Genomic DNA, 20740 nt, shown 5'->3' on the forward strand with positions numbered 1-20740 from the left:
CTGAGAAAAAAAGATCTCGAAGTCCCTATCCCGGGGAACAATTTACAAGAATCCTACGGTTAGCTACGCATCGGCTGAGGGCGAAGATTCCCAATACGCCAATGTGAACGTGGCCGAGATAATGATAGATAAGCCATATGTATACAAGGCATTGGCTCAAATTAATTATAAGGATACTAAAACTCGCTCGGTCCCTGAAGAGATAAATAAAGCATCAAAAGTTTACACTTTCGACATCACCAAGGCCGATGCAATTTTCCACTAGTTGTTGCTGGCAAAGATCATCAAACTTCGGCGAGGACATAACATTCATAAGGCCAAAGAGCTGAAAGACAAAACTTATTGTAAGTACCATAACTGGAATAAGCATACCACAAACAACTGCACCGTGTTCCAGGATGCTATTCAAAGCTGGATTGATAAAGGCAAGCTAAAATTTCCTAAGAAAAAAATGATTGTTGACGTTGATCCCTTCCCTTCGGCGACAGTTGGCATGGTAGATGCTCATTTATCCAAAAACAAAAGGAAAGGAAGGTCGAGTTTGTTGCAATACGACACGTCCCAAAGTAGAACTCTCGGGCGTGACTCAAGATTGATCTATTTTCAAACGAGCCACCAACAGAGTTTTCGGGATTGGCCATAGTGGATCCATGTCAGATGCTAGTGCAGAGGAAACTGAGGGATCGATGGTTTTGTGTAGCTGTTTTAAATCATGCGTCGTCCTAATCGAGCCAAATGAGAAACTACCTCAGGCTCAAACACCAAGACAACCATCCAAGGCCGCGGCAACACCTTCAAATGAACTTGGCGGAGGCCAGCGCCATAAGTTGTTTGATAGACTCAGCTATCAAGCACGAACGGACGCCCCCCCTCAGCCAGACGGTGTCTTGATTTCAACACGCCATTTTATGATGAGGATTATTATTCACGTAACTCCAGTAGCTCGAGTTCATCGGTGAATCAGAAAACCTTTAAGCCACATGAGCCACGCGACCAATGTTGGTATAGTTACAATTCTCCTACTGGCGTGTATATTGCATTATCCAAATCTCAGAAACATTGACACTAGTGGATAGACTGCATGGCTCGACGACAGGTAGCACAAGCTACTTCGGCTACCAAATGGCAGCCGAAAGAAGCAGCAGGCAGCATAAATGATCAACAAACCCCAATAATCATGGCCAAATTACTTCAAGGGAAAAAGGTAATTGATCGCGACTTTGAAACCATCATCGATGAATCCGAGAAGTGCATCAAACTCCTCATTTGGCCCGGGGAGATGAAAGCTCTTTTTGAGCATTTCAGACAAGAAGCCGAAATCAAGTTTCCCCCACTACCCTAGCGAGAGCTGTTAACAAAAGTCCGATGGAATTTACATCCTCCATTCCTATGAGAATCTTTGAAATACATGCGAGAATTTCACAAGACACATTCTGCCAATGACTTATACGGCCTACCCAAGGCGTCGTAAGAAGCCCTTGACCTGGCATTCACTTGCCTTGATGTTGAACAGATTATTCAGAAAACTACTGACCCATCAATGAAGGCCAGGTTCCAGCATATATGTAAAGCTCAGGTCTTTGGCTTCAAGGTCGACCCGTACACGAACATAGACATCGCCGAGCTCCCTTTCTTTTTTGAAGACTTTGAGTACTTATGACATCATTTTGAAGTTTTCTCAGTCGTATGTCTTTTCAGCCTTACGGCTAATGAGAAGGATCATGTGGCATATTTGGATGCCTACTTAGACACAAGGGACGTTCGAATCGCCTATGAAGAACGAGCCCGTAAAGCTCTGCAAGGACAAAACTAAGCCCCAACAACGACCGAGCTCGAAGATGACAGCCAGAATGAAACAGGTTGAGTTGACACACCATATGAGTAGGTACTCAATGAGGCAAAAGATGATCAGGTCAAAGAAGCTCCAAAGCATGATACCATACTCGATAACCCAGTGGACGATGACCAAGACCCGATGGGCCCTTCAGTCTTCGACGATATGGAAATCAACATGGTCTATGTCCTACTTGCTGAATTTCAACCAACTACACCCTAACCAAATTCCTTGGATGGGGTTGTAGTTGCCGAGGAAGCAACACAAGTTGATTTCATCACTATTGAAGAAGATGGGCAAGCTAGTAAAGCTGACAAACTTAAAGCAGCTCTGGCCATACTGTTTCCCCACTTTTCTTCGGTTAATTTTCAACGTTTGAAGTGGTTGTATGTCACGGCTCACATCGAAGGTTATCCAATCTCTAAAATCTTCGTTGATTGTGGGGCTATGGTCAATATCATGCCAGTATCCGTCATGAAGGCACTACGACGGTCCAACGATGAACTTATCCCATTAGGAATAACCATGAATAACTTTATCGGTGACAAGTCTAAGACCAAAGAAATGCTTCATTTGGAGGTAAGCGTTGCAGGTCGCAATCACATGACCGCATTCTTTATCGTTGACTCCAAGACCAAGTACAATGCATTGCTTAGTCGGGATTGGATCCATCAAATAAACTGCATTCACTTTTCACTATATCAGGTTCTCATTTTTTGGGACTGTAAATCCATTGTGGTGCATCCTGCCGATAATCAACCTTTTGAAGCCAATATGATTCAAGCATGGTATTACGATGATCACGTCGATTATATTACCCTACAGGGTTGAACGAGGAAGGACGACCGACTTGAATTTCGGTATAGAAAGCAATCGAGGTAGGCGCCGAGACTGTCCATCAAGATTCGACGAGGCTTGGATTGGCCGATCTGATCGCAGATACTAATGTCTGAAAATTGCTAGGACAAACAACGTGTCGTGGTTTTATCTACCATGGAACGACTATGGGCCCATTGGTGTGTTATCTCCGAACAACCAAATTTGAGCGTCAACTTAGTTAGTATTTTGGTCGAATGAGACAATGGCCCAGTGATTTCACTAAACAAAGTTTAGGCTGCACCAGCCGAGCTCGAGGATAATCAACCTCAAGTCAAGGATCCTCTAGAGGTAATAAATGTTAGAACGGGTAAAGACCCACGACCTTTGTTCATTAGTACTTCGTTACCCCAACATGTAAAAACTAAGCTTTGTAATTTGCTTAAAGAATTTAAGGATTGTTTTGCTTGGAGTTACCATGAGATGCCTGGATTGGATCGAACGTTGGTTGAACATGAATTACACATCAAACCTGGTTGCAAACCATTTCGCCAACCACCTCGATGATTCTCCATCGAAGTATAACTCGGCATAAAGGATAAACTTGTTTGACTTTTAAAATCTGGGTTTATTCGGACAGCTCGATACGTCGAATGGTTGGCGAACATTGTCCCAGTATTAAAGAAAAGTGGTGCCCTACGTATCTGTATTGATTTCCGTAATTTGAATCTAGCAACTCCTAAAGATGAATATCCAATGCTAATTTTAGATTTGTTAATCGATGCTACAGAAAACCATGAGATCTTATCCTTTATGGATGGATATGCTGGTTATAACTAAATTTTCATCGCCGAGGCCGATGTTCATAAGATTGCTTTTCGTTGTCCGGGGGCACCCGACACATACAAATACTATATTCCATGATTTGATTGGTGCCACCGTTGAAGTCTACATTGATGATGTTGTAATCAAATCAGAGCATCGGCAGACACATCTAAACGATCTTCGACATGCTTTCTTGTATATGCGCCACCATATCCTTAAAATAAATCTGGCCAAATGTGCTTTCGGTGTATCAGCCGCCAATTTCTTAGGATTCCTTATACATCATCGTGGCATTGAGGTGGACGAGAATAAGGCATGATCAATCATCAACGTTCCACCCTCGACTACCAAGAAACAACTACAGTAGTTGCTCGGCAAGATTAACTTTCTCCGCCGATTCATTGCCAACTCGGCAGGAAAAATGAAAGCTTTCTACACGCTCTTGAAACTTAAGGATATTGACATCTTTGAATGACGTGTCGAACATCAAAAGGTGTTCACACAAATTAAGGTCTCCCTCACAACTTTACACGTCTTGGTCCCACCACGACGTGGCAAACCTCTCAAGCCATACATCTCCGCGGCCGAGGAGTCTATCTAATGCCTTCTTGCACAAGACAATGATGTTGGGCACGAACATGCAATTTTTTTATCTTAGCCGAAATCTCAACCTACCAGAGATTAATTATTCCGCCGTCGAGAAGCTTTGCCTAACCTTATTTTTCGCCGCATCAAAACTCAGGCATTACATGCTCCCGTCGGTCACTCAGGTTATCACCAAAATCGATGTCATTCATTACATGCTTACTCAGCCGATAGTAAAAGGCTGAATTGGAAAATGGACAATGGCGTTGTCCTAATTCAGTTTGCAGTATGTGCCCTAAAAAGTTGTTAAAGGCCAAGCGTTGGCCGATTTCTTGGCCCAACATCCTTCACTATATGATTTTGGGGGCAATGACGTGGAAATCGGCATGTTGCAAACATGTGACAATTACTGGACAATGTACTTTGATGGCTCTAGTACTTCCATCTCAGCTGGCGTTGGGATCGTTATTCAATCCCCCAATCACAACCGCTGGTATTTTTCTCTCAAGCTTGAGTTAAAGTGCACAAATAATCAAGCCGAATACGAAGGCCTCCTTATCGGCCTTAGTGTCCTTCACGATTTGCGGGCAACTCGAGTCCTTATTCTTGGTGATTTCGAACTTGTGATTAACCAACTTAATGGGACTTTTCGTTGCATGAGTTGTACTCTGGCACCATATCACATGGTTGCTAACTATTTGGCCGAGTCTTTCGACGACTTTACCTTCAAACACATTTCACGGGTTCGAAACACTAATGCTGAAAAATTAGCTCAAATAACCTCTGGAGCACAACTCCTAGAGGGCAAACTAGGTCGAGAAATACTTGTGACACGACGAGCATACCCGTCATTTGTTAATCAACAAGTTCTCCAATATGATTACGTGATCCATACACGAGTCATGTCATTACCATCGTTGTTAGAATGGAAGGACCCTATAAAGGTTTGCGCAGTCGAAGTAATGCCAGATGACTGGAGAAAGTCAATTATACGATATCTTGACAATCCCAATGGCAAACACGACCGTAAGACAAGGGTTTACTCCACGAATTATGTAATGTACCAAAATGAATTGTACCGAAGGGGTGAGGACGGTCTATTATTGTTATGCCTTGGCCCTCAGGAGGCTACTCAAGCAATCACAGAGGTCCATAAAGGTATTTGCGAGGCTCATCAATCTAGATGAAAGATGCGTTGGTTGCTTCGGCAACACGACTATTTCTGGCCGAGCATTCTGAAGGATTGTATTGAGTACGCAAAGGGATGTGTACAATGTCAAATTCATGGGCCTATACAGAGAGTTCTGCCCAAATTGCTCAATTCGGTCACTAAACCATGGTCGTTCAAGGGATGAGCCATGGATGTAATCAGCAAAATTGCACCATCTTCTGAGTTAGCAAAGAATGTGTGGATACTTGTTGCAACAAATTACTTCACCAAATGGGTCGAAGCCAAGTCATATGCCGAGTTAACATCTAAAGAAGTCTATAATTTTGTAGAAGAAACATCATGACTAGATTCGGCGTACCAGAAACAATCATAACAGATAAGGGTATGATCTTTACATCTGGTAGGTTTCAGGAGTATACGGCAAATCTAAAAATTTGACTCGAGTAGTTTACACTAATTACCCGCAGGCGAACAAACAGGCCGAAGCAAGTAATAAGGTTTTAATTGGTATTCTCGAGACAATGGTAAAAGAAAGGCCTGGTATGTGGCATTTAAAGTTAAACGAAGCATTATGGGCTTATCGAACTTCACCCCGATGGCCACTGGAACGACTCCAGACGCGTTAACCTATGGCCACGATGCTATGTTACCAGTCGAGCTAAGTATAAACTCGTTACGAGTGATTGAACAAAGTATTTTGTTCAGTGCCGAGTACAGTCAGGCCATGAGACAAGAGTTAGAAGATTTGGAAGAAAATCAGCTTGATGCTTATAATTTATTGGTGGCACAGAAAAAGATTGCCGAGCGAGCTTATAATCAGTGAGTCAGACAAAAAACATTCGGAGAGGGCAAGTTGGTTTGGCAAACTGTGTTGCCCGTAGGAATTAATGACCCCAAGTTCGGCAAATGGTCGTCGAATTGGGAAGGACCGCTCATCGTTCACAAAGTTCTCGGCAAGGGGGCATACGACCTCAAGGATCGAACTGGTTTAATTCGCAAGTTGTCAATCAATGGGAAATTTTAAAAAAAAATACTATCCAGTCACTTGGGAGATGTGAAAATAAAAGATCATTTCATTGATTTTGCAAAGGGATGTACAAGTGAAGTTACAAAAGATTCCTAAAGACCAAAATCCTAAGGGGTTGAAGGAAGGAAGGCTTCAAGAGCGGCCTTCAGTTCCAACTGATAGGAGCATATTTATGCGACTTTATTATCTTGTTTCTTTGCATTTAGTGAGTTAGTTTCTGTTTGTTATAATGATTTAAGCTATTTTTGTGTGTTTTTAGGTCCAAATGGCAAAAGTGGCAAGAAAAGGCAATTTGGAGCATTTTAAAGCAGTTTTGGGCTTGGAATGGACAACATATGAATGAAGCATAATGGATGGACGTTTTTGAAGTTTAAAGAGGCTAGGAATGTGCTACAAATCTGGAGAAATCAAATCAAGACTTGGAGGATAAGGAATCAGCTAAAAAGTAGGAACATTATCTTAACCAACCTTATCTTATCCAACATTATCCAAACTAACCTTCTTTTATCTTATCCTATCCTAATCTTATCCTAATTCCAATTGCAAGGAGGACTCATTTTCATATTAAACCACCTCTTATCTGATTTCTAGGAGTCCTAAAACAATGCTAACTACTAATCATTCTCCTTTACAACTTTGTGTCGTGCCCTACCCCTATAAATACACCCTTGCCGCAAAATTCAGGGGAGAGTTGTTAGAGAGAAATTCAGAGATAAAAATATATACATAGTGCCACAACTTTGCAAGGGATGAGAAGAAGAAGCTTGGAGCCGTGCCTGCCATTCAAAACCTTTGGATTGTTTGAGCGTTTCTAGGTGTATTCTATCTTTTGTTTTCAATGTTTAATTTTAATTGTCTTTGTTTAATTGCAAACATGTGGAATTAATTTCGTTTTAGCTAAAGGATAATTCAAAGCCATGAACATATGTGTGATATGAATTGTTTACATCCAGTTATTGTTTCATAAATCGTGAATGCAATTTACTTATCTGTTTGATTGATAACTTGTTCTTGTGTGTTGATTAAGGTTGCATACTTAGTTTGCATGCAGGGATTTGATGCGAAAATATAAGGGAGTTTCACCTAATAGTTATGAACTTATATTTACAAGTAGTGAATGTTGCAAGTCACGATTGTGTTAAGTAAATTCCTGGCAGGAGTATCATGCAGTTCATAGTTACGAATACCATGTCAATGCTTATGATTTTCACAGAACTTAATGATCTTTGATATGTATCTCTATTATGCAGTTCATGTAGGGAACTTGATAAGAATAATTTGGTTGTGTCGCTGAGTCTAATTTAATGAATTTAGGAAAATATGATGGTTAATTTGTGCAGTTTATGGTTAACTTGGGGCATTGTCATTCATGGTTTGTAGGAAAAATAACTAGAAATCGATTTGTATGCATATATGTCATATGTGGAGAATGACCCTCTAGCTTGCCATTCATCCCTTTATTCACCCCGATTTCATATCAATTAGTTTGTTTTTTGCAAGTTACTTAGTTTTAGTTTTAAATTTCGTCCAAACAACCCCCAATTTAGTATTCTGAGTCTTTTTAGTTTAATTTTTTGTCCAAACATTCCTTTAGTTCTTGTTTCGAGTCAATTTAACTTAGATTGTGTGTTTTGAGTCAATTTAGCTTATTTTGAGTAGTTAAGTTTAGTTTTCTATTTTTGAGTCTATTTTAGTGATTTAAAGTTTAATTTGTGTAGATTAGCAGCCCTCCTAATCCCCGTCTAGAATGATCCCTATTTGCTCATGTTACAACTGTCTAAAAAGGGTTTAATTTGTGTGTTAGTTCTTACCACATCACTAACCACCTTACTTCACCCATGGTGACTTTGGCTTGCCTTGTCCTTCTATTAAGCTGAAATTACTGGATCTGCCTTGCGCCAGCTGCGAAGTCCGTTCGTTAAACCTTATTTGCTTCAAAATTCTTTTCGAGGTCCGAAGCAACGGCCAACCTTTGCCGTTGAAGTTCGGCAATTTGACGTTGCAGCTCGACGATTTGATGATCAAAGTCGGCCAACTACGTTTTCTTTGCTTTAATGGCCTCTACCTTTGGCCGACTGGCTTTGTGAGAGGTCGTGGCAGCCTTTAGGTCGTTTTCAGCCCAGAAAGCCAGTTCAAAAGTAATAAAGAACTACCGAGTCCACTTCAAGATATCGGATAGATGGATGACATTCTCGGTACTCAGCAGACCACTAGCTGCAAAAACGTTCAGGCACTTTCCTATGGAGTTAAGGTCGTTACATTGAAGGATTTGTGAAGCAGAAAGGGATATGAGTTCTTGCAACTTGGCGAAGGAATTGGAATCGACCTCGGTTGTCGAAGGCTTGGCCGACGTAGTAGATGATCCAGCTACTCCCGCAATATTTGAAAGGAGAACATCGAGCCCAACTTCCCATGAAGGCTGCATATGAAAATGTTTTAGACGAAAGGAAAATTGTAAAGAATATAACAGAAAGAATTTGCTTTAGACCTGCTGGGAGGAAACTTCGGCCATGTCCTCTGGTTTATTGCTCGAACTTAGAGATCTTAATGGCTAAGCCCAGTATTTAAGACAACTTCTCAATTCAAGCGGTCGATGAAGGTTATCTACGTTCGATGGCCACTAAGGTGGCCATGAAATATAGATAACACCCTTCGACGCATAGAATTTTCGGTGAAATGAATAATCGGGCACCTGACATTTAATATTATTCTCGATTCAGACTTGTTATAGTAAAATCAACGAAAGAAATGGATCAAGCCTTACAAAAGCCAAAGTAACTTCTTGATGAGGATGCCAAGGTCCTAATCTTGCGGATAGATTGGTGTCTCTGCCGCCACTTCAGGTTTGACAAGGGGCTTTTTTCCATGGTCGGCTACAGGAGGTTCAACCTGGTCAGTCGCCTCAACCACATGTGGATGATTGTTGGTAGGAAGAGTAGTTGGTCGATGGCGACTCGTTAGCAGTAATTCTTCGCTGTCGTCATCTTGAAATAAGAATAGTTTTGGATTCAGAATCTAGTGGAAGTAAAAGTTACTAACAACATAGTCATACCTCTTCCTTCAGAACGACCGTTGTTTTTGTTTTTGGATTTGGGGAGAGAGTTTTCTCTGCCAAGGTGGCATTTTCCTTCAAGACGGGAGCAACGGTCGACCCTAGAGCTGAGGGTTTCTTGACCACCAGATCAACAATCGGCTCGACCACAACTTGTTCAACAGGACAAACCTCAGGAACTTGACCAGTGGGGGGTTTCGTTTGCATATTCATCAAGGCACGAATGATATGAGCGCGATGAGACTCAACGGTGGTTCCTATAGTCTAGCTAGAGATGACATGAATCTCCTGTTCCCCTTTTCTCGCCAACTTCTGGACATGTTTTTTAGGATGGGGAGCATCGCTAGCTGTTTCGGCCTCTGGGCGAGACCATTTGCTCGGTAAATCAGTGAGGCGGTCACATTTTTCTTTAGCAAATGGGCCAGCTTTTTCTTGCTCACGACCGTAGCTGCTGCGTCCGCATGACTACCTGAAGAAGCTCAAATTAAAACAGTAAGTTTGAACAAATGACTAAAGTGAAATGATAGATACAAACAAATACCTTGAGCTGTTTCTTTAGGGATCGGGGCAAAAGTCTTTTTATGGCTGTCACTAAAAGTTTTCTTGATAACGTTTTCGACCGATGCGCCCAAAAAGTCTTGGGTATATACGGCCCACCATTCAACAAAGGTGGCAGTATTGAATGTCTTTAGGATGTTCGGCCGAAGGTGGAAATTCTTGCATCTTTCTTAAAATTCTTGCTTGGCCTCCTTGCATTCTCTTTCTGAAGAACTAGAGAAGCATCATCGGCTCAGGAGAGAACGGGAGGTAAATAGAGGCAGTGGGTAGCCTTGGAGGTAGCCAAGTTGCCATGCAGTGAAATGGGGATAGTAAACTTCCCAACTTGCACGTTTGGCATTACATTCGAGGAAAAGGTCGGGCATCAACACAAACAGTCCCCAGCTTTTTCGGAGGACAGCGTCGTCGACTTCATTCCAGGACGAAGATGAGAGCTTGATGGAAAAGGGTATTCTTGATGAAAGCAGATCAAAAACTCGTTATCAGAAAGGTCTTTTAGGGCGAAAAAAATTTAAAAACTTCTTCGGCCGAGTGAGGAGGAGTGGGTCTAGAGCTCAATTGCAGGCCTAATGCTTCAGTGGGTCTGAAGTTGGGGACTTCTGGCCTGAGGATGGCAAAATAAACTTGCAACCAAAGTTGAAAGACCCAGATTGGGCCAGTCTGGTGGGGGTTAATCATGTTGACCGTCGCCTCGGCTAGGCAGAATGTGAGGTTGGCAAGGATAGTCGAGCTAAGAGCCAGGACATGACCATTGACTAACGCCTCAGCGACCGGCATGTTCTCGACCAAACATTTATTTGACTTGGTACAACAAATTCATTTGTTGTACCAGTAGAAAAGGAAGGCTTTGTGTTCTCCCTTCTTAAGGTTTTCTTCCCATCGGCCAATGAAGTGTTGAATAAGGGTGTTTTAGTTGAAGAAGTTCTTGTGAAACTTTTGAACTTCTTATTTCAATGGCTCTTGATTTTTCTTCCTCAACGACTCGACCATGCGTTCATCGAAAAGCATTTTGAGGTCGAGGTTGGAGGAGGTTGGAGGGACACTCAGAAATGGAGATGTCAATCGAGAGATTTGAAAGGGAGATCCCGAGGATGGTTGAGATGTCGAGAATAGTAGGGCCAATATGGCCGAGTAGAAGGACCATCGTATTGGTGGCTGAGCACCAAAAACCTAGAACCGCCATGAGAAGTTTTTTATCCATGGCAATCTTGATGGTCGAGAGCTTGATGGCATCATAAATACCAAGAACCTTCCATTCTTTATTGAAGAACTTCTCTATCCTCTCAACCTACGCTACCCAGGTCACGGTTATGGAAGGCTAGGTTCTTTGGGGTTTGGTCAATTCCCACTTCGACTAGTCATATCCTTGAAACAAAGGTGCCGGGTAGTTGTCTTGAGGAGGTTGGTAATGGACGCTGGGACATTGTCTTTAAAGAGTGGTCCCAGGATCTGGTGAGAAGCGCTCGAGTCACCTTCGAATCGTAGGTTTTTTATGGCACTCCAGTCGATAAAGTCTCAGCACATGGCACATTCGTCGGAAAGTTTGGAGATGAAGGTGTTGGACGTCATTGCTGAGAGCTTGAAGTAGTTTTGGACTTAAAGGAAATTTTCTGGTTGGAAATGAGTTTTTGCAGGTTGATCTGGGAATAAAAGGTTTGAGAGTTCTGAGAGTGTAAATGGGAAAATGAAGGATTTTGGGTATTTATAAGAGTTTTAGAAGGAGGTCAATCATTCGATTTTGAAAAGAAATGGTAAAATCAAGCAGTCAGTTTTCTCAATCGTCATGATATTCGGGAAACCCGTGTGAAGAGACCGGAGAACTTGGGAATTGAGGTGACGTGGTAACGTGTGGCGGCGGTTTTGATGTTGAAAGGATAATTCGATAACCTAACAGTTCGTGGTTCAAGGTGGCATGGGTATGTGTAGCTGCAGAGTTAATGACAAAGTGATGTTTAGCGTTTGCATGCACGTTTCAAGTGTCATCATTAGAGGAAAAATGTACCCAGAAGATGCCACGTGGCAGGATGTTTGACAAGATTAGGACCGTGCGATTGTGTTTCATAAATGCGCCTGATGGATGGAATATTGGAAACTTTTCATTATCCTTTAGAGATACCTAGGGTTCACTTCTTCAAGGTCGAAACTCGGCTAAGGAGTTCTAAGTCGAAAACCTCATAAATGAAGGGGCAATGTTTGGGCCCAAAAAAACATTATTAGGCCGAGCATAGGTTTATGTTTGGTCCAAAGCTTTTTCGAAAATACTATGGGCCGGCCAGGGGTTATGGGTTGCCCAGTCAGGGCGGTCGTGTCTTATTGTAAAAATGATTAATTTGGATAAGAGTGAATGGGTCGAGTCCTAGTATGATAAGGAGTCTTAATGGAATAAGGATGCTGAGATTTGAGAAGTGAAGGTGGTCAGCTAAGGAGTTTGTTTCAGAGTCCTAGTGGAGGTAGAATTGACCGAAGCTTGGTTAGATTAGGATAAAGAATCAAAATCCGAGTATAATTCTGCTTCGACCAAGAGGAGATTGACTGCTATAAATAGGAGGGGGTGCGTCATTCGAAGGTCTCCAACTCAACATACAAACTGCCCTGCTCAAACTCTTGCTCTACGCGAAACCTCTTAACAACCTTGAGATTTTTTTATTTTCCTTTCCGCCAACACATCTTCAATTTAGATAAACAGCATTGTGAAGGCAACCAGCGAACATCTTCAGTTTGGATAAACAGCATTACTGCCGTAGAATCGGTTGACCGCAAAGCACCTTCAGTTTAGATAAACAACATTGCATCAAGGCCGACCAGTTATCTATCCAAGTCTCGGTCGAGAAGGGTTTTCGAATCCTTATTGGCAAAGGTCATCTCACGAGCCTTATCGGCGAAGTGAGGTGTTACGAATCATTAGACTCGGAGCATTGAACGTCGAGTTGTTTTACAATTGGATACTCACAAGTTGGATTTAGAGTTCGGCATTCCGACGGCTGAACCACATTTACGATTAAGACGTACATCTGCTTTGAATACTTGTGTCCATATAGTCTGGTGTCGATTCAGCGTGCTTATACTCTTACAAATATAATCACCGTGATTGAATCCAACACCGACGATTTGTGAACTTCGTAGAACTAGCAACCTTGTCTTCAGGCTCTAGAACCCGAAGGTCGAGACATATTCCTTCCTTGGCCGCAATCGTAAGATCGAGAAGTCAACAGCGTATCTGACGCAACATCAACATATTTTACTCATCAACCGAGCTTAGCTGATGAGTTGGCACGTCCACATACAACCGAATGACGTAGTTAGCTCATTAGTTACTTGGCTTGCGTGCCATGTAGGCTTGGTAGTTTCTAGGGTCAACAGATTCCTAGGAAAAAGATATGGCGAGGATCCTTTTCCCTCGCTCTGTATTGGTCTTTGATTAGACAAAGTTTTATATTTATCTAAACTACATATTAATAGAACCTCATTGTCAACTAAAATTCTATGAAATTATCATTCTAACATTCTAATTAAAATTGACCATAAATAAGAAATATGAGTAGTAATGTAATTTCACACAACCAAATTTTTTTTTTCAAAATCTCACCTTCATGTGATTTTAACATATATCTAATTAAAAAATAAAAAATAAAAAAATAAAGCTCTCCCACTTCTCTCCCAAGTTCTTTCTCACTCTCTTTCTCTCTCCTTCCGTTTTAAAAACAGCAATGAAAAAATTTCACACACATTTTGTGTGTGCCCATATGCTAATTTTATTTTAGGTGTTATTATTGGCATTCTAAAAAGTTATTATGCACTGCAAGTGGCCTTTTACCACAGTGATGGAAAGATGTTGAACCCTTACATGACGGCATGGGTTTGAACTCAGTCAGTCGCTAATCTAACATCTATTCTAACAAAATCTATATTTGACAAAAAAAAGGGTTATCATGCACTTTTTGTTTGTGAAAATAGGAAAGAGATCATCTCCGAATCTTTCCCTCCAAAGCCAAGGGATCAAGTGATCTGGGCCCTTAAAATTTGATCAAATGGCTAAAAACAGAAAAGTTAGTAAAAACTTTTAAAAGTTATAATAATTTTTAAAATTTGGTTCAAATTCATCTTTGACGAGAATCGAACCTAAGGCTCCTCACTTATAAGTGAAGAGGAATATCACTAGACCGTAGTACTAAATGGCCCAAAATGAGGAGTTATGCAAATCTCAAAAATCATTTTGGCTAAAAAGCCAATTTAATACTATATGTCTTTATCAACTTAATTTTTTTTTAAACTTTGTAATTATAAAATTACACGTTTTAATCAAGAGGACCACGGAGAGGCTACACAAAAAATGAGTAGAAGATTTGCTCTCGGTGTCATAGCCAGGCTGAAGAGAAAATTTGGGTTTTGAGAAGGGAACAATGCCGACTAAGGCTTTGGCAGGATACGGAATAGATTGTGCCTTGCTTGTAAAGCAATGCACACAAAGAAGGTATCTAGTACTCAGGCCATGCCCCAATTTACATTGTCTTCCAGACACAAGTTTTTTTTAATCCAAATCGGCATAATATTGTTGAAGAAAAACAGAAAGTACGGAAACTTGAAGCGAATGAAAAGAAATGAAAAGTTACGAAGGATTAGCCTAGTCAAACTATAAATATGTATAAATATATCGTCACCTTTCATGCGTAAGTTATTGCTACAAGAAGCAAGTGTGCCATCGAACTTCTAAATTTGTCCTTAATTATTATTATTATTATTATTATTATTATATAATTAATTTGTTATCAAACAAAGAGCAAATGGATCAAAGTCAATACACGCATCGAGATTTTATGCAAGTTTTCGAAATATTTAAGGATATAATGGTATAATTTCGAACACTAGTCCGACTTTATATAGAAAATAATACAGAGAAATCTTGCTTACGATAATTAAATTTAGAACCCACGTCAATCAGTCGGACACTCGAACCTACACACAGGGCACGTATGACCGGATTTGAACCATTGAACAACACATTTTGCATGAAACATATGAGAGCATGGCAAGGGCGTAACTTCTTCCCCACTCAAAATCTTCTCCAAGCAAACCACATATAATTCAGCATTCGTAACATGATTTACTCCATCGGTTATTTTAAACGCGTCCAAGGCCTCAACGAACACCTTGCTCGCCGGCTTAGGCCTAGACTGTGACGATTGATATTCACCTGATGCAGCCTCCATCACGATACTTATCTCTAGCAGTAATGCATTAACATCCTCTACTCCATAATTTCCTCTGTGACTAGTACTGGCACTGTTAATATCATTGATCAACCCTGCAGCGGCTGCGCGTGACTTAATTTCATTCCAATACGCCATAGCGGATCTCATCGAAGCTTGGCTGTGCACCTCGTCACGTGGCTGTTGTAGCAAACCTGAACGCGAAAGCACAGAAAGGAAATCCTTTAATTTGTGTTCGAGGTCTCTTCTTATGTTAATCGTATCATATTGTTGATTTGACGTACTAATCTGCTTCTCAATCTTGATCCTCACGACCAGCTTCTTGCGTCCTGCAACAAGCATATCCTTAACGGAGTGACATATGTTGCTGATCAAATCATCAACTCCGTTTGGTGGATCATCAGTGTGTTTAACCACGTCCCTTCTTCCATCGTGGCTTATCCAATGGCAAAGGCATGTCATTAACGTCGTTCAATGGCTTATCATCAGTGTGTTTAACACCACGCCATGTCTTCCATCGTAGCCTATCCAACGGGAACGGGATCTGTATGTTACGTAACATATTCGATACGATGTCCTGAGATGGTAACAAGTGTATATCGAATGTTAGTGTTGCGACCGGGTCTCGAATCGAACTGGTGGTGCCAGTGACATGGTAGCTTTGGAAAACCTCCCAAGAAAATGAGACTTGAGGAAACTTTGAAAGCAAGTGATCATCTGGGTGGCCTGAGTTGTCTACCGTCACAACTATGTTGTAGTCGTCGCCGTGGTCGTGGTTGGGATTGAATGACTGCATGGTACGTTTTCTTTGAATTAGGTGAAGCTGCGGCTTGTGGCCTTTATTATTGTATTTATAGTGATATATCGCTGAGTGAAGTCTCACTCCTACTAGGGTTAGAAATTAGTTTTCTTTTAGGAAATTGAGTGTCGGCGATTTCTTATTTGCCTTGATTAATAAAAACCTAAGACAAGTAGGTTTTAGAATTAGTTTAATTTTAGGGTTTCTTTATATTTCTGGTTTCCAAATCCCTTTAGGAAATTGGGTGTGCCAATTTGGGGCAGTAAACAGTGAAATCGGTGGGAAATATTAATTAGAAAGTGACAACCCAAAATTATCGTATGAATCTGGTGTCAACTATGCAGAAGTTAATGGAGAAATATTGAAGTAAAAGTCGAGAGAGAAGGTAGATGAATAACTGTTTCATGTTGAAATTAAGGTTGCAGCCGATGTTGAAAATATCGGTATCAGTAGAAAGATCGATATGCAAATTTGTGAAAATATCGACGGATATATCAAATATCTATATCGGTTGCTTTATGTAAATGATGGAAATTTAAAATGTAACTTTAAGGAGTATCAAACATTATATTGGACGAAATATAAGAGTTTTTTCGATATTTAAAAAATGTAATAGAAATATTGATGATATATGTCGATTTTAGACTAAACTTAAGGACTTACACAATATGAAATGAAGTTTAGACTTCCCCCGCCTCCATATATATATATTTTTTTACTTTTTGGATATTTCCATGAAAATATTGGCCACGTCGAAATTTTAAATGCTAGTTGCAGCCATGCGATTTTTCATGGACTGTGTACAGGCTTCATTTCAGAGTTGCAGCCGTGCGTTTTTGTTTTGTAATGTGTGAAATTTTCCCTCCCATAATCCTAATTCATAGTAAGGAAAAAGAAAAAGAATTCAAATACTTAAATTTTAACTGCGACAACAACAATGCCAAACTAACAATTGAATGGTTGCTGCTCTGACTTCTGAGATATCTTTACGCACGAATTCCTCAAATATTGTTGTTGCTTCTCCTTCAATTCTTCAATTACTCGTCGTTTCTATCAAGTTCTTGTCGTCGTTCATCAACCTTTTGTCGTCGTTCACTAACCTCGTGTCGTTTGAGTCATAAGATTTTGCTTTATCCCCTTCAGTTGGTCCTGTAGATATATCTTTTCCATCTCGACGAAGTCCTCAATCTTAGATTCTGTAATCGTCTCAGTTCGTTTATTGTCTGTCAATGAGCCTCCATTTGTGTCTACAAATCCTAACAAGAACACATTTTTTTTAACAAAAGCGGATACCGCTTCTTAATCCTTTGTGTTTGCATCAACAACCACCTTTGGGAGTTTCTTACTTGAGCTCTTCAAGAGAGAGATGAATCTTGAAAGGAGGTTTGCACGGTGGAGTCTCGTAGATGCAGAAAATGCAACAGAGTCCACCCAGTCTGTGGTAAAGAAGCTGTGTACCGTCTATGTATCATATCAAATGGGCACATCCTGATTGCATAAACAAGGCCAAATTGGTCCAAGGACGTGCCTTGTAGATGTACAAGAGCATCTGGGAAAGTCATATTCTCTTCATATCGGCTAAACTCATGATTTAGCCTTAGTAAACTCATATATAAGCTCGTCAGTGTCTTACTCTTCTACGATTAGGATGAACGAATTAGTTTCCTTTTAGGGACTAGGATTTCTAATTTGCCGTAGGAAGTGGATGACTAATTTTCGGTTTCAACAAGCTAAATGTCCTAATGTTCGGGCTCCGCTAAGGATGCTAACTGGAACTGAAGTTAATTTCTTTCAATTACAAAGATGAAACTGAAGTTTACAAACACTGAAAAAGATATGTACGCCAGAGTATATTTGTTGAAAAATGATGCCCAATGGAACCAAATTTGAACTGCCACAATATAGCTTCCCGCTAGACATTTTCCGAAATGTTCTTAAGCAAACTGTTATAAAGTAAAATTCAAAGTTTAATGGCACTCTTAAAATCCGATATACCTGTGCCGGTCATCAGTTTGTCGGAAATCTGAATCTACAAACAGGGCAGGTGTGACCCGAGTTGAGCCACTGTATGATACAGTCTCCGTGAAAAATATGAGAGCACGGCAAGCAAGTGACTTGATCCCCACTCAACATCTTTTCCAAGCAAACCACGCACAACTGATCACAACTCGAACCATCAAACACAAACTTGTTCAAGGCGTCGACCGATGCTTTGGTTGCAGGCATTGGCCTGAACACAGCCTGATCTAATGACTCCCTCATAACCGCTTCTGTCAACAACCTATCATCGCTATCCCTTGTATTTTGCCGCAACAAGGCCAAGACTAGGCGCATTTTCGCACAGGTTCTTATCACACTATCCCGAAGTCCTAATAGGGTTTCTATAGCACCCTCCAATCCATGCATATCGTCAGCAGAAAGCATAACACTAATGTGATTAAGCCGTGATACCGCGGATCCCCACTCTTCACGCAGTTGCCCGGCCCAACCCTCTTGTGGAAGTTGAAGTCCATCATCGTAAATCGCAAGCAATGCACGATTGTCCTGATGGTTGCCCAGTATTTCTGATTCCAACTCATCCCGCAGTTCCCTGGCCTGAACTTCCAACATCTGCATTTCATCAAACACTTGGTGTGCAACCATTTTAATCTCCTTCTCTATTGTAACAATTATGCCCAGCTTCCCATCACTCACCATGGCATCGACCCCATTAACTATTTTGCTTATCATGGCTTCCACGCTCTCTAATGGCTCGGTGCTCCCGCCAAAACTCTGCGTTTTCCACCGGAGACGATCTAACGGGAAGGGGATTTGCATGGCGGCGATCATGTTGGATACAGCATCTCGTGGACAGGATGTGAAGGAGTGAAAAGGGTGATCAAGTCGGAGCCTTGCATTGTAGGCTCTGATCGGCCCGGTGATATCCGAATCGACATTGTAGCTTATGACCACGTTGAAAAGAATCGTGATCCGAGGAAGCGGAAGCGGAGTCGGAGGCGACTCGTCAAGTGGGATAACTGTATTCTCTACCGTGACAAAAACTTCATAGTCACCGTCGTTGTTGGAATTGAAAGCTTGCATATCTGTCGCTCTCAGAGATTTGCAGGTTCTCCGTCTTCGCGATGTATACGGAATATTTAGCTGGGGAGGAAATGGTTGCAATGATTGCGGAACTTTAATTTAATTCTCTCAATTAAAAATTCGTTATCTTTGATCCCTTAACTCATCAAAATGTGCAGCTATGATCCCTTAACTAAAAATTTATTACCATTAGTTCCTCAACTTTAATCCAAATGACGAAATTGTCCCTTAACTTTAACCTAATTGGAGCAATGATCCCTCAACTTTAATCCAATTATAGGAATGGTCCTTCCAACATAACTCATTTTGACTAAATTCTGACCAAGTTGACGAAAATGACCATAGCTACATATTTTGATGAGTTGAGGGACCAATGATAATAGATTTTTAGTTGAAGGACCATTACTCAAATTTGATTAAAATTGAGGGACCATTGTTACAGTTTACTCTTAAGCTAAATTCTATAACTCAATGGTGAGTTATGTACTCACTTTTTGATTCACAAGAGACCATTTATTATAAGGAAAACTAATGAAAAGGGCTTGAAAACTTTGAGTTTTAATGATAAGGACAAAATAAAGGGTAAAGTGAATAGTACCAGGATTGACTTTTTAGTGTAAAAATGTGGTTTTTCGTTAAAGTGAACAGTACCGGGTGCTTTTCGTTAAAGTTCCCTTTATTATAGTGGTGGAGAAGAGTTAAGTTCTTTTATACAGCATGACTCGAATTTTGTCGATGTTTAAACAAACATCTTTTTTTTTCTTTTTCCTTTTTTTCTTTTTTTTTGTTGTGAAAAGAACCTTTATTTGTTTCTAAAATTCAAGAAAAATTAAATAACATGTCCATTATTTTTTAAAACGATAAAATAAATGTTAAAATATTATTGGACAAAACCAAAAGTTGAATACACTCCAAATATTATCCCTTATTGTTAAGCATCACTTACTTACCATCTTATTTTGTTAGAAATTGGGCGGAATGATCATTTTTTTTCAAATCTTAGTTTCTGAAATAAACGGGTTTTTAGTATATTTTAGGAATTTGATTGCTATGTCAATACCATTTTCTCTTTATCGTTAGTATCTTAGTTATATATCGTTAATGTTTGATGAACATGCAGTTGATTATTTGATTTTGATCTGTTCAACTATTAGAGTTTGATTTTTGACCATTTCATAATAGATTCTCATGTTGACTTTGGCTTTAACCACATCTATACCCTTTACACTTGAGTGACACCCACAGTTGATGCATGCCTCACTCAACACTTAAACTCCCACCGTACAATGGTGGTATTACCTCCCCCCTTCTCTAAGTTGGATCCTTCAGTTTCTGCCGGTCTATTTAGTGCAAGTAGTGAAGTTTAACCACCCAGCTTAATGTGACAAGCAACGGAAACTGCATGCCTGCATACTAACTTTAATTTGAAGGGATAGGATCGGTTACCTTCCAGTTGCAATTAGTGGAATTAGACATCACTTTCGTTCCAAAGACGTATGAAAAAAAACTTTAGATCCTATGTTACCAAGTCGAAACTAAATTTACTTCACCATTCAAGTAAGAACTCTTGGTGAGGTTTCAATCACCGCCTTGACTATTTTTGCAGAACTCTTGGTGAAAACAGGACCAATACAAACCCAAAAACCTATCGTCGATTACCTGCTTGACAAAACAACTGAGTCTGTTACAAGGTACGGTTGTCTTTGAGATCAGTTACATTGCTTGGTCCACAAGTAACGTTTAACACATCTTAACCTAGTAACAAACTAGGATGGGAGCATAATG

The 20740-nt window shown here is 40.4% G+C and overlaps 2 protein-coding genes across 2 annotated transcripts; both read right to left on the minus strand.

The window, feature by feature from the left end:
- Positions 1 to 14799: 14799 nt before the first annotated feature.
- On the minus strand, positions 14800 to 15871 carry LOC126618106 (E3 ubiquitin-protein ligase SIRP1-like). Its single transcript, XM_050286203.1, has 2 exons — positions 15490 to 15871; positions 14800 to 15404 (listed from the first exon to the last, which is right to left on the minus strand). The coding sequence occupies exons 1-2, from the start codon at positions 15869 to 15871 to the stop codon at positions 14800 to 14802; spliced, it is 987 nt and encodes a 328-aa protein (XP_050142160.1).
- A 1779-nt stretch (positions 15872 to 17650) lies between these two features.
- On the minus strand, positions 17651 to 19049 carry LOC126617630 (uncharacterized). Its single transcript, XM_050285651.1, has one exon. The coding sequence runs from the start codon at positions 18953 to 18955 to the stop codon at positions 17882 to 17884; it is 1074 nt and encodes a 357-aa protein (XP_050141608.1). The 5' UTR covers positions 18956 to 19049; the 3' UTR covers positions 17651 to 17881.
- Positions 19050 to 20740: the final 1691 nt, after the last annotated feature.

This window comes from Malus sylvestris, chromosome 4, assembly GCF_916048215.2.
Source record: "Malus sylvestris chromosome 4, drMalSylv7.2, whole genome shotgun sequence".
NCBI classification, from domain to species: domain Eukaryota; kingdom Viridiplantae; phylum Streptophyta; class Magnoliopsida; order Rosales; family Rosaceae; genus Malus; species Malus sylvestris.